Source organism: Diabrotica virgifera, chromosome 7, assembly GCF_917563875.1.
Source record: "Diabrotica virgifera virgifera chromosome 7, PGI_DIABVI_V3a".
In the NCBI taxonomy this organism is placed as follows: Eukaryota; Metazoa; Arthropoda; class Insecta; order Coleoptera; family Chrysomelidae; genus Diabrotica; species Diabrotica virgifera.
Window position 1 is genome coordinate 3375165 of NC_065449.1, and position 15185 is coordinate 3390349.

Here is a 15185-nt window from a genome sequence, read left to right on the forward strand (position 1 = left end):
AGAGACCAACAGTCGAATATTCCTAAAATAGATTTAATTGCATGCAGTGTTGCCCGATTTGCGGAATACCTATGCTATGTAAAAATATAAACATATATTCAGCGGAAGACCTACCATCGGAAATACCTACATTTCGTATACTGCAGTCAATATACGTAGAGCGGTGGCGCCGCCGCAACTCTCGGTCATGTCTCAAACTAAATTATACAAAATGTTAAAAAAACCATAATAAGTCGTCCCCCTAAAAAGTTGTAGAAAGGTGAAATATGATAAATTAAATCGACTTACATTGATTTCTTTCGCTCCTCCATATACTGTGGAGCTATGTCGGTCGGACGACCTAACATATGAAAAATGTCAATGAATGGAAGAGTGAAACATGGTGGGGTATATATATATATATATATATATATATATATATATATATATATATATATATATATATATATATATATATATATATATATATATATATATAAGATGGTGGTATTCTTGACTGTAGATTTATATATCAAGTAGTGACTCTTGAGGATGCAGTCAGTTTATTTGGCCCACAAGACAAAGAAAACTCTTTGACTTACTGTCAAGCTTTCGAATTATATTTAATTCTTTTTCAAGACATCTACAAAATTTATAAATATAAAAATTAAGTAATTACAATGTATATTTTGTTTACTCACTAGTCGTTGAGATTGGTTGAAAAAGTTGAAACTTTACTAGAAGGACAATCACACACATATTAAAATATTTAAATAATTTTAGTCAATCTATTACATTATGTTGTGTCCATGGTTCGTTGTTCAACATGTATGAAGTGTATACCATTTCTTTAGAAGGAAAGCAAAACCAGTAACAATAGTTTTTTTTATAATTACAGTTATTAATTTGATTGATGTAAAGTAAATTAGTCCAGTCAATGTGTCTACCAGCATAAAATGAATTTTTAATGGTGGAATGTACGATAGAAAATCAGATTATGATGTTGTGTCAAATGTTTGTTGATGTGCTAATATGTAACAATAAATGTTACTTAATTTGTCTATATCTGACTTTCTATTTATACATTTTCTATTTTTCTGGATGTGTGTCATTTCTACAAATAACCTTTTCTGTTCATTTTTCACCCTCTCTAAGATTGACGCTTGTGAAAAATTAAATGTATGATTTAGATTAATTGAGTGATCTGCTAATGCACAAGCTTGCGATTTTTTTGTATTAATATCACTTCTGTGGGAAATTATTCTGCTGTGTAATGTCCGAGATGTTTCTCCTATATAAACCTTATCGCAGTCTGAGCAAGGTATTTGATACACAACTTTTGAACTTTCCTTAGTCGTAAGTGGATCTTTAGTTTTGGTGTATAAATGTGCTATAGTTTTAACGTTTCTGGTAGCAATTTTTATGTTTTCGAGTCCTTTAAATAATTTGAGAAGTTTTGGTGTTAAGAATGGAATATAAGGTAAAGATCCAAATGTTTGTGGTGTTGTTGGTACTAAGGTGTCGATTGTTGGGCTAGTGTTTCTTTCTTGGCTTGCCATATTCACTGTGGGTGGTTTTTTATTGTTGGTATTGTCAATCAATGTGATGGAAGCTGGAGAGGTAGCAGTACTAAAAATTAATTTATTAAGTAGTCCTACTGGATAAGAGTTTTCCATTAATATGTTTTTTAGTCTCTTCAAACTCTTTTCTCTATATGTTGGATGAGATATTTTTATTACTCGACTTTTTAGTTCCAAAATTAATTTTATTTTTGTTCTTGTAGGATGTTCAGAATAGTAATTTATGAATCTATTGCTAGAAATCGGTTTTCGATACCATTCTGTTTCAAGATAATAGTCTCAAAACAGAATGGTATCGAAAACCGATTTCTAGCAATAGATTCATAAATTACTATTCTGAACATCCTACAAGAACAAAAATAAAATTAATTTTGGAACTAAAAAGTCGAGTAATAAAAATATCTCATCCAACATATAGAGAAAAGAGTTTGAAGAGACTAAAAAACATATTAATGGAAAACTCTTATCCAGTAGGACTACTTAATAAATTAATTTTTAGTACTGCTACCTCTCCAGCTTCCATCACATTGATTGACAATACCAACAATAAAAAACCACCCACAGTGAATATGGCAAGCCAAGAAAGAAACACTAGCCCAACAATCGACACCTTAGTACCAACAACACCACAAACATTTGGATCTTTACCTTATATTCCATTCTTAACACCAAAACTTCTCAAATTATTTAAAGGACTCGAAAACATAAAAATTGCTACCAGAAACGTTAAAACTATAGCACATTTATACACCAAAACTAAAGATCCACTTACGACTAAGGAAAGTTCAAAAGTTGTGTATCAAATACCTTGCTCAGACTGCGATAAGGTTTATATAGGAGAAACATCTCGGACATTACACAGCAGAATAATTTCCCACAGAAGTGATATTAATACAAAAAAATCGCAAGCTTGTGCATTAGCAGATCACTCAATTAATCTAAATCATACATTTAATTTTTCACAAGCGTCAATCTTAGAGAGGGTGAAAAATGAACAGAAAAGGTTATTTGTAGAAATGACACACATCCAGAAAAATAGAAAATGTATAAATAGAAAGTCAGATATAGACAAATTAAGTAACATTTATTGTTACATATTAGCACATCAACAAACATTTGACACAACATCATAATCTGATTTTCTATCGTACATTCCACCATTAAAAATTCATTTTATGCTGGTAGACACATTGACTGGACTAATTTACTTTACATCAATCAAATTAATAACTGTAATTATAAAAAAAAACTATTGTTACTGGTTTTGCTTTCCTTCTAAAGAAATGGTATACACTTCATACATGTTGAACAACGAACCATGGACACAACATAATGTAATAGATTGACTAAAATTATTTAAATATTTTAATATGTGTGTGATTGTCCTTCTAGTAAAGTTTCAACTTTTTCAACCAATCTCAACGACTAGTGAGTAAACAAAATATACATTGTAATTACTTAATTTTTATATTTATAAATTTTGTAGATGTCTTGAAAAAGAATTAAATATAATTCGAAAGCTTGACAGTAAGTCAAAGAGTTTTCTTTGTCTTGTGGGCCAAATAAACTGACTGCATCCTCAAGAGTCACTACTTGATATATATATATATATATATATATATATATATAATTATAATATACTTGAAGACGGGAAATTATCAAAAATTATCGATTTAATTTAGATTTATGTAGCTTTCTATTGGTCAGAATCTCCTATGAATGAAATAATCAGTAGTAATTGCACAAGAGCTCTAAAATTATTGAATTTTTCCCGAGTGTCACTTTGACAGTTTTAATTTCACGAGGCAAAGGCGAGTGAAATTACTTCAAAGTGTCACGAGGGCAAAAATTCTATATTAATTTTAGAGATTGAGTGCAATTTGTTGCGATTATTTCATGAATAAAAATGTTCAAAACCAAAATTTTATTGTAATTTATTTATGTAAGTACAGATTAGTACAATTAAACACACAGTTGTTATAAATATTTCACGGTTGAAAGTCATCACTTTTATAATTTTTAAAACATTAATTTGTCATTAATGTCACTGAATGTATGTTTTCGTAGCAACGAAGGGCATCTGACATAATATACTTGATGACGGGAAATTATCAAAAATTATCGATTTAATTTAGATTTCTGTAGCTTTCTATTGGACAGAGACAGAATCTCCTATGAATGAAATAATCATATTAATTAACTGAATTATTAATTAAGGCAATTAATTATACAAGTAACAGTTATCCAAGAACATTCAAAAGCCATCTTTAAAGTTAATGATAATGATGACATTGTCAAGTAAAGTTTACATATCCATACCAGTTGATACCAGTGTGAATTTTACAACACGTAATTTGCTGTGTAAAGACAGAAAAAGTAGGGATAGCCGTAAAATATTTGTGAATTATGTACCGATGGCCTTAATTATATATCAGACTGACAAACCCAGAATAAAAAAAGTTTCTATTCAAAAATTTATAGTATACTTTCTTTATATTGTATGTTTTGTTTATATTGTATGGTTATTTAGGTTTTTCTATTTAAATAAAGATCTATGTATCCTATCTATAGCATTACTTTTATCCATTTTCATGTTTTAAGATTCAACCAAATTCAAACAGGCAAATAGCTGAATTAATTGTATTTTTATAAAGAGGTAACTAACCTATAGTGGTAGATTGTAAATGTAGAGATGGTATGCTTCCGAACTTTATGGTTGATCCTCGTCTACCTTTACCATCAGGAATTTTTGTACTTTCGGAAAAGTGCAAATCGCATATTCTATATGATTTTCGAATGTGCGTCAGAGTTTTTCCAGCCAATTTCTGGCCATTAATTTTGGCAATCCAAATTTGACATAACTGCAATATATAAAACCATATTATTAAAATATTATTGTTTATTAATTGAGACGCTTGGAGTAACAGTGGCCTAAGCCAAAAATTGAGCATTTTTAGATTATAATATCAATAAAAAATGGACATGGGTCTTCGAAACCGAACTCCAAACTCTTACTACCGAAAATGGACACGGGTCTCCCCAAATGAGGTGACAAAAAATGAAATGGACTACTTCCTCTGCCAAAATAAACACATCTTCGAAGACGTAACTGCACTTAATAATTTCTCAACTGGCAGGGACCACCACATGCTACGAGCCACAATAGAAATAAGCAAACTAGAGACGCAGAAAGCTAGAAGAAAACCAACGGCTATTGACCGTAGCAGAATAAGACAAAATGCAGAAGAATAGACAGACTTTAAGGGAAAACTATAAAAAAAACAAGTAGCAAAGGAAGAATCGGAAATTAATAAGATTAATGAAGAAATGAAAGAAAAGAGAACTAAACCACCTAAGATATGTACGACAATGTAGTAGTAATAGCAACAAGTTTTGAAGAACTACAAACCATGCTAACCGAACTAACAAATGAATCCGAACAAATAGGTCTAAAAATGAATTTTGCCAAAACAAAAAAATGACAAACACACAAGATAATAGAAACGTAATACTAAACGACATCACAATAGAAGCAGTTAATGATTATATATATTTGGGACAGATAATAAAAACGAATAAGGCAAAACAAACAGCGGAGGTAAAAAGAAGGGTCAGATTAGCCTGGGCAGAATTTGGGAAATTAAAATGGGTCCTAAAGAATAAAAAAAATACAAAAATACTTAAAAACAAGAGTGTCTGACCAGTCCATACTCCCAATTCTAACATACGCCTGCCAAACATGGACCTTGACCAAAACAAACATGGATAAAATAATGAAGACACAAAGAGCCACGGAGAGAGCAATGTTAGGAGTAAAATTAACAGACAAAAAGCAAAACAACTGGGTAAGAAATAAAACAAAAGTCAAAGACGCAGGACAACATATAGCTAGGCTAAAATTGAGCTTCGCAGGTCATAACGCTAGACAAACGGACAATAGGTGGAATACCACGATACAACAATGGAGACCATGGACAGGAAAGAGAGCAAGAGGACGACCCCAGATGAGATGGGGAGACAACATTAAAAAGATCAGAGGAACGCACTGGAAACAGAAAGCACTAAACAGAAGTGAATGGAGGAAACTGGGGGAAGCCTATGTTCAAAATTGGACGAATTAAAGGGCAAAAGAAGAAGATATCAATAAAGGCAGCAACATTAAATCTTCGGATTAACAAGGGTCTACACAACCCACCTCTATATTTGGCTAAATGACTATTGCTCTGAGCGCCTCAATTTAGAACAAGATAATAGGATAATAATTCGAGTTTCAGTGACAACTTACCTCATCATCAATGGGAAACCTATGGAGTTGTGCTGTTTTTCCGTAATTTTTACACAAGGGTACACAACAATAAAACACCATGTTTAGTTTTTTTACACTACAACTACAACACACAAAGTCTTTCCCATAATAAGGTAACTACATAGATTTAAGAACCCATAGAGGGTTTTCTTTAATCTAAGGGTAACTAAATCTAAACTTTAAAAAATAAGGTAGGTAAATAAAACTAAACTTTAAAAATTAAGGAATTAACTTAAATTAAAATTACTAAGAAAAACTACAAGCGAAAGTTAAAGATAACATAAAAATAAAAGCTGTAACTGACAACTACTGTAAACCAGTAAAAACACGTGGAAACCGTGGAAAACAAAATACAAAACAAAAACAAAATGATATTGAAATTAATTGAAAACAAACTGTCTGTCATCAACTGTCATCGTCATCTGTATTACTTTTGACATATTGCCGAGTTAAGCCTCGTTCGATTATTTTATTTGTGACATTCAGGTATGGTGTTAACAAATGATTGGTTAAAGTCTTCGTGAGTGAGATAGGCTGTCATTTCTCTTTATTATCTGACCGTAGTCAAAGTAGCTGCGGCTAAAACTCGCCCTGATGGAATACAGTGTTGCCAGATTTACTGTTACGTTCCGTCACAAATCATCTGTCATTCAAGTCATTATGTCAAGAAAAAATGTGGTTTTGTTTTCAAAATTGTTGAAGTTCTATTTTCTATTTAGTTTGGTTCTATTTTTTAGTCATGAAGTTAAGTAGTATCGTGGGATATTTGAAGTTCTTGGGTACTCAAAATTCAAGAAGTTTTAGAAGGAAAACAAGTTTTAAACTCTGGTCATGTTATTTTGGCTGGAAAAATAGAGGAAAGTTCTGAGCATACCATCAAAATATAATATGGTTTATTCCTTCAGTAAGGTCCAATCCCCACGAAATTAAAGGAACCGTATCTTTCACAAATGGCATGAGCATTAGCCAAATGTTATGTTCTTGTAAAGCAGAAAATAGTGGAAAATGTAAACATGTCTCTACTCTTGTTAAATGTAAGTATAAGGTATGTAAAGTTCCAAAAATAAATGCAATCATGAAAGGAATATTTTTGATTTTACATTGATATTGTTTTAGGGAAAATGTGAAATTAATGGAACATTCAGTACATGAGTTGAAAAAATGTTAACAGATTGGCAAGTGAAGACCATTTTTAATTGATCTAAACATTTATAGAAACAAAGTATATGGTTGATATAAAATATTACCTGCCTGAAGTAACTTGATGTACAAATCAATAGTAACCATAATTTTTTTCCCAGGGCCAGTGAGAAACAATGTGCATTTCATTTCTAAGTGTTCTAAGGAAAGCTTGCGTAAGAATAAATAGATCTGTACAATGAAGATTAACCTAATCTGTTTAACCATCGAAATTATTGTATTGTTATAAAAATAATCTCCATTTCATGTTATTTACATTTACAAACATTAGCCTAGAATTTCATTGTGTCTACATTAGTGGCCATAGTCCCAAACCTCCCCTGGTCAACGGAGGTACTGTCTTTCGCAGATGTAGTAATGCCGGGTTTGATACATTATTGCTAAATAAACTTTGTGTATAGTAACTTTTCACAAAATAAACAGAGTTTTAATAGTTTTCACTGTACTTAAATATTTTTTACATTCAGTGGTAATAACATTATATTTTGTTTTGGTATTTAAATTTACCTAAATATTTATAGAAATATACTATACTAAATTCAAGATGCAGTAGAAATAAACAAACCAAGACACATTAAATGCTACTATGAGCACTCCCGAATCATAATTGATAATCAAATAATGATTTTCAAAGTTTATACATTGTAAGTTATGATTCGGGAGTGCTCCTAATAGTAGCATTTAACTTGTCTTGGTTTGTTTATTTCTACTGCATCTTAATTTTAAATTTAGTGTAGATGTGGCCATCATAGGACTCTTACTTATAGATGCAATAAAATTATTGGTTTATTTTCATTTTAAATGTTATACTTCCAGTATTGTATGTAGTACCTAGTATTAAAACATATATTTTTAATTAAAAATAAAAATATCTTATTTCTATAATGAACAACATTAAATTTACTTCTTGCGGGAGTAGAAAAAAGTTATAGTAAATATTTTTAACTTGTTTAGCTTTTGATGATATTTGCCATATGTTTGTGTAAGACATGTTTAACGAGTAGTCTAAGGGCATATTATTATACTTTGTTATACAAAATATACATAAAATTTTGAAACTTTCAGCTTCATTTTTTCATTGTTTCAATATTAAATCCCAAATTTAGACTCTCCACCATTTTCTCATAAAAAAGTATGTTCAGTTTTTACCCCAGGTAGACCGAAACCACCAAAAAATTGATGTTACTTAAGTTTTTAAGTACTAAAAAAATGCGTTTCATCAGATACACAAAATAAATGCAACTGATTATGTTCGGATAGTTGGGTCCCTCTTAATTTTTATTCCTAAAAACTTTACTATTAAACCAAAGTTTTAGTTAAAAAAAAAAAAATGTTTGCTTCTGTGTGGAGTTACAAAAATAAGTTGAAATGCTATTTAAGTTCGTATTATTTCCTGGTGATCCTCTGCCATACTAATTTTACACTGTTCTTACATGCAAGCATTTGTAAATTAATTTACCATTAAAGGGCGGCCCAAGGTATATTCATCTTAAATGGGTGGTTGTAGTTTTGTATATTTTATTTTCATTTTGTATTATTTTTATTTTAGTTTTGTAATATTTTTAAGAACAAATAAAATAATTATAATTATTCTGAACTGTTGTTTCTTTATCGAACTTCTTTTTTTTTTTTGAAAAAAGTGTCAACAAATCCGTATATTTAAATTCAATATAAATGTAAATTTTATAGATAGAATTTACATAAAACAAGAATTTTTCATGAATGTTTGTTCAGTTTATCTATTCTTCTTGTCTTTTTTCCTTATGCCTATTAGGGTGTCGGATTATGGTCCGTTGTTTCTTTCACCCATTTTTCTATGCTTTTCTGTTTTTGGCTAGGCTTTTCATTTCTTCTTTCGTTTTCCCTCGTACATGTACTATATCCTCTATTTGATCCCTCCAATTCTTTCGGGGATGTCCTCTTCTCCTTTTTGTTGCGTTTCCCATTTCCAGAATTTTCCTGGCCATCCTTTCTGGTTTCATTCTTATGATATGTCCATACCATTCCAGTTGTTTATTTTGGATGTGATATACTATTGGCTCTATTTATGTTCTTCTTCATTTCTTATTCTACCCCATTTTCATTTTCCTGCAATCATTCTTAAGTGTTTCATCTCCATTGCTTCTATTTTTGACTCATGTTTCTTCTGTATTGTCCAATTTTCACTTGCATAGGTTATTACTGGTCTTGTGTTATTGTATTATGCATCTTCCTTTTCACTTCCATTTGTATGTCTTTATGTCCTAGTATAGGTTTATTTAAGGTATAAAATATTCGTGTCGATTTGTTTCCTTCGTTTGCAATTTCAGCGTCTATTTTCCCGTCATGAGTTATTATATTCCCTACCTAGGTATGCATAGGTTGATACTTTTTTTAATGTTATCTGATTGCACTTTATTTCTCTGTTGTTTAGGCCTTCCTTGTTATTTATTATCATTGTTTTGGTTATCTCTTAAGCTTTCGTTTCATTTTTCTGTACGCCTTACACCTTATTACTATTAATCCATATCATGTATTCCTTTTTTGTTCTTCAGTTTTACTACATCCTTCCTGGCTCTTGGCATTTGAACACTCCAACAAAAAAATTATAGACATCAATTTCAATCCTATTCTTTAATTAATGTATGGTATTATATTATATCTCTGTTATTTATAGTCTAAAAACAATCATACAAACAAATATTTGCATATTATACATATTATAATAATTACATACAATTGAACACATCTAAGATGAACGGAATTATCAATCAGTAGCCTCCGTCCTCCATAAATACTGAAATGACTGAAAAAAATGAAAATATTATTTTTTAAATTCTACTGTCCTTGAGTGACTTCCTGAAATTTGAATTGCCCGCCAAAAGTGACATTTCTCTCAGCCAAAATTTGGCAACACTGTATTCCATCAGGGCGAGTTTTAACCGCAGCTGTCAAAGTAATGGGGCAAATTCCCAAGGTTATTCATAATACGAATATACAGGGTGTCTGCGTAACTTGGAACCACATGGGAAACTTTTTTAATATCAATTTTACGAAAAAAAGTCATTCTTTATAAAGTGCTCTGCATAGTCTAAAACCTAAGATGCAATAATCATCAGATATCAAATTTTGTCAACAGTATACGAGGTATGTCAAAAAATATGAATTTCGCTCAAGAGCAAACTACCTTTATATTTCAAAATATCAAAACATTTTATTATGAAAAGTTATTTGTAATTAAAAACCATATTCAAATATGCAATAACAGCCTTCTACTTGAAAAAAAAAAAATTCTGAAATTTTCCTAAATTACCGATTCCGAACATCATTTTTATTTATTAGACATGTGTAATAACTCTTTTATTAATAATTTTAGGAAAAAAAGTTATTCTTAATAAAAATCTGTGCATGGTCTAAACCTCAAGATACAAACATCAGTTATCCAAGTTTGTTAATTTTATGCGAGGTGTGTCAAATAATATTAGAAAGAATTCTTTCTAAATTCAGAAAAAGTTCGGAGCCGTTTTTTAATTATTAACAATGCAGTGCAAAAACGCTTATGCACTGCAAATCTCAAGATTATAACTTAATTCTTGTTCTCTATTTCGCTATTTAAGTTTTTACTTATTTACATTGAATATTAATTTGTTTTGTTGTATTGGGACCATGCAAGTTCGGCAAAGCGACACCTATTTCTACGCTCTGCAACTTTATTGCAGAGGCCATAGCCCAAAGAAATAAGAAGAAAAAATCAGATTCAGGTTATGTTATTAAATAAAACGTAAACAATTGTATGTAGTAAATAAAATTAGTTATTAAAATGCAGTACAGCAAGCAAAATACAATTAATTAAATTTACCTTTATATAATAATTGCATATCATATGCTTCTTTTCATGAGCATTTTTCAGTATGTCACAAATGATAGAAAAAAAGGTAAGTCCGTGATAATACACATTTATGACATTTATTCTAACATGACATTTTAGTTAAATCTGACAGTAGTTGTCACATTTTATTTACAATTTGGCATAAAAACAAATCAATTCTGTTTATTGCATTTATAAAATGGTATTTTCTTTGATTTGTATAGTCTTATAAATTGTACAGATTATATTCGTAGATATATTATATGATTAGTAAATAATTTTTTTTCGATTATAGCGCCATCTATTGACAACTAGAATAAATGTTATAAATGTCACTGACGAAATGTAATCAGAGACATGCGTTTTTTCTGTCACATACAATTTAATGTGTTAGAAAGAAATCGAAAAACTGTGACGCACTGAACGATCCTCATGAGAAAAAGCATATCAATATTGTGGAGTAACATAATTTTTCTTCTTCAATGACAATAGATATGAAATGTACGTCAATTTGACAATTTCAATTGACAATATGAATTATTTAAAAAAGTTTTCTCCGCTATTCGCGCACGATCGTTTTACGTATCCCTTCCGTGTACTTGCACACCGCGAATAATCCACGTTTACAATAATTATTTTTTTTTTTTTTTATTACTCCAATTTATTTAACAATCTGTTCCGTTAGGAACAATCAGTTAAAGTTATGACTTTCTTAGGCTATGACATGTAGGTAAGAATTCCAATGAAAACTTTCCTTTCTAAATTATCAACAAATGTATAGATAGTACTACTAGTAAAATAAAGTAAAACTTAAAATAGTTCTAATTTATCTAAAATCTATTTGGTAAGTCAGTTGGTTTATAACGCTTAAGTCTGCGAACTTCACCCTCCGTGTTTAATAATTCACTCGCGAAATCATTTGGATGCGCACTAAGTCTTTCTTCATACTTTTCACTGTATTTGCTGATTTCTTCTTTGATGCTGGGAACTTTCAGGTCTCTCTCTATTATTGCGTTGGGGACGTACCATGGAGCGTTTACTATGGTTCTTAATGCCTTATTTTGAAAACGTTGTATAATTTCCAAGTTAGAGTTACTGGCTGAGCCCCATAGCTGTATGCCATATGTCCATATGGGTTTAAGTATGGCTTTGTATACCACTAATTTATTTTCAATTGACAGTCTTGAATGTCTACCCAGAATCCAGTACATTTGTTGAAGTTTGAGTCCAAGTTGCTTTCTTTTGGTGAATATGTGTTTTCTCCATGTTAGTTTTTTATCTAGATGTATGCCCAGGTATTTGGTTGTATCTACTTGTAATAATTGTTTGTTGTTTATGTATACTGGTGGACAGCTCTCTCTTCGCATGGTAAATGTCATGTGGGTCGATTTTGTTTCATTAGCTCTTAGTTTCCATTTTTTTAACCATTTTTCTATTTTATTTAAGTGGGCTTGTAAGTTATGCGAAGCTCTTTGGGGGTCTGTGTGAGATGCGATAATACCTGTGTCATCCGCGAATGTTGCGACTGTTGTCAATCTAGTTGTAGGTAGGTCAGCAGTAAATAACAGGTATAGTAAGGGACCAAGTACACTACCTTGTGGGACGCCGGATTTTATTTTAAATAGTTCTGAGCGAGCATCTTGTTGTTTTACTAATGAAAAGCGATCTGTCAGATACGATTTTATAATTAAATAATATTGATACGGAAGATTTTTCTTCAGCTTATGGAGGAGTCCTGTATGCCACACTTTGTCGAATGCTTGGCTGATATCTAGAAAAGCTGCACTACAGTACCTCTTGTTTTCTAGATCATTGCTGATTTGTTTGACTATACGATGTGTTTGCTCTATTGTTCCATGTTTGCTACGAAAACCAAATTGGTGTTTTGGAATTAATCTTGTTTCTTCTATTATTGGTTCTAATCGACGTAGAAACATTTTTTCAAATAGCTTAGATAATATTGGTAAGAGACTAATGGGTCTATATGAGTTCAGTTCTTTGGGGTCTTTTCCTAGTTTTTGTAACATTATGATCTCTGCTACTTTCCACTGATTGGGAAAATGTGCATACGTAAGTATTGCATTAAATATATGTGTTATTGCCATGATTGTTTTCTTAGTTACGTTTTGCAGGATTTTTCCAGTGACTAGGTCATATCCAGGAGCCTTTTTTGGATTAATTTCATCCATAATTACCATTCGGATTTCTTTAGGTTTAAATTTTTTTATTGGGAGATCCATTTGAAAAGGTATATCAAGAAAATTTAAGATTTCATTATCTTCGTCGTTTTGGTCCATGTTGTAAGGTTTAAAGACGTTGCTTAGGTGTTCAGCAAAGGCCTTTGCTTTTTCATTATTACTTCTGGCCCATGTTCCCGCAGAGTCTCTAAGCGGAGGTATTTGTTGTATTGGTCTTTTCATTTTTCGTGTAGCACGCCATAGAGAATAATCTGTTGCTTCCGTAGGTGTTAGTTTTTCGAGGTACTCTTGTACGTTCTGATTCCTTATTGTGTGTAGTAGTCTTTTTAATTCAGATGCTGCTCTGTTATAATTCCTTTTATTGATTTCAGTTCTATTGTTTTGCCACTTTTTACGAAGTCTTCGTTTTTCTATGATTTTTTCTTTTACAATAATTGGATTATCACCTTTGGATTTATTATCGGCAACATTGGGAGTTGCGTGCCAGGCTGCTGTTTGAATTCCTTTTGTTAGATTTGCGACGGCTTCATCAATGTTCTGTGGTGTCTTGAGTGGAACGTTTAGTTCAATGTTCTCATCAAGTTTTTGTCGGAATAGCTCCCAGTTGGTCTTTAGGTTGCATAATTGAGGTTCTTGGTATTTTCTTATTACTTTTGCATGTAACGTCAATATTATAGGAGAATGATCTGATGAAAGATCATAGCTGCTTTCAATTTTTAGGTAGTTTGGGTTAATACCTTTTACGATGAAGAAGTCGATAGCGTCTGGTATTTTCGCAGGATCGGACGGCCAGTAGGTGGGCTCTCCTGTTGCTTTGATGCTTAAATTGTTACCTGTGATTGTGGTCAATAATTCTCTGCCCTTAGTGTTTGTAAGTCGAGATCCCCAATGTGTATTCTTGGCATTGTAATCACCTCCACTTATAAATTTGTTTCCGAGTGTTCCTATGTAGTTAGTATATTGTTCTTTTTTGTTGTTGTGTTTAGGTGGGCAATATGCTGCTGATAGAACCAGAGTACCAGTGCTACTTTCTATTGCTACACTGGTTGCTTGTAGGTATTCTTTTTGATAACTTTCTAATTCATAATGTTGTATACTGCTACGAATTATAACTGCTGTTCCTCCATGAGCTGTATTATCTGGATGGTTTGTGTGGTAGATGTTATATTTAGGTATTTTGAAATAGTTTTTATTGGTAAAATGTGTTTCTGAGACTAGAAATACATCAATGTTATTGCCGATGATGTAAGCTTTAATTTCATGAGCATGTAGACTCAGACCATTGGCGTTCCACTGTACTATCTTTAACAATTGAGTATCCATTGAGAAAGTTTTGAAACAAGCGTTGTGATTAGATTCATGATCGTTCCCATTTGGGTTATTAGATCTCTCATCATATTTTTTAGTTCCGTGAGATCATTTGATTGTGATTGTTGGATATTGGTTGCTCCGTTAGGATTATTTGTTACGTTTTGCATTGTAACAACTTGTGCATATGTATTATCAGCGGTTACTGTGCGTGCACTATTAGTTGTGGTCGCTGTGTTTTTCTGTCGCAGTCTGGGGTATAACTTTTGTTGTAATTCTTTGTGTATTATGTATCCTCTATAGTTTGCTGGATGGTTCTCCAGGCAGTTTACGCATTTGACTGTGTTGTCTTTTATATTTCTAGGACATTCAGATGTTTGGTGAAATTCTGTACATTTGACGCATCTGTATTCTCTTTGACAGAAGTTTTTTGTATGTCCGTACCTTTGACATCGCATACATTGTGGTATTGTTCTTCTAGAGATTGGCGGTTCGAATATTACGCTTGTATTCATGAACAGTTTGGTGTTGTATATATCTTTGTTATTTTCTTTGACCTTTAAGTCGACGAAGAACATTGGTAGTGGTTTTCTTGTCTTGTTTTGTTTCACATTCCATATCTGGACAACTTCATGGCCGAGGTCTTCTACGTTGTTTTTAATATGCTCAATGTTTGTTGAATGGTGGAGGTTCTTTAATACCACTCTAAAACTTTTGTCCTGTTTTGGTTTGTATGTATGAAATTCTGTTTTCTTCTCTTGTAGTGC

At 31.5% G+C, this 15185-nt stretch overlaps 2 protein-coding genes and 1 long non-coding RNA gene across 3 annotated transcripts; 2 read left to right on the plus strand and 1 right to left on the minus strand.

Moving 5' to 3' along the window:
* Positions 1 to 496: 496 nt before the first annotated feature.
* Positions 497 to 1783, minus strand: LOC126888375 (uncharacterized). The gene is made up of 2 exons (XM_050656572.1): positions 681 to 1783; positions 497 to 622 (listed from the first exon to the last, which is right to left on the minus strand). The coding sequence occupies exon 1, from the start codon at positions 1653 to 1655 to the stop codon at positions 975 to 977; it is 681 nt and encodes a 226-aa protein (XP_050512529.1). The 5' UTR covers positions 1656 to 1783; the 3' UTR covers positions 497 to 622; positions 681 to 974.
* Positions 1784 to 1846: 63 nt separating this feature from the next.
* LOC126888376 (uncharacterized) lies at positions 1847 to 3157 on the plus strand. The gene is made up of 2 exons (XM_050656573.1): positions 1847 to 2987; positions 3046 to 3157. Exon 1 carries the CDS (start codon positions 2012 to 2014, stop codon positions 2690 to 2692), a length of 681 nt encoding a protein of 226 aa, XP_050512530.1. The 5' UTR covers positions 1847 to 2011; the 3' UTR covers positions 2693 to 2987; positions 3046 to 3157.
* Positions 3158 to 6566: 3409 nt separating this feature from the next.
* Positions 6567 to 8662, plus strand: LOC126888377 (uncharacterized). Its single transcript, XR_007699529.1, has 2 exons — positions 6567 to 6910; positions 6982 to 8662. It is a non-coding gene; the product is annotated as an uncharacterized LOC126888377 (long non-coding RNA).
* Positions 8663 to 15185: the final 6523 nt, after the last annotated feature.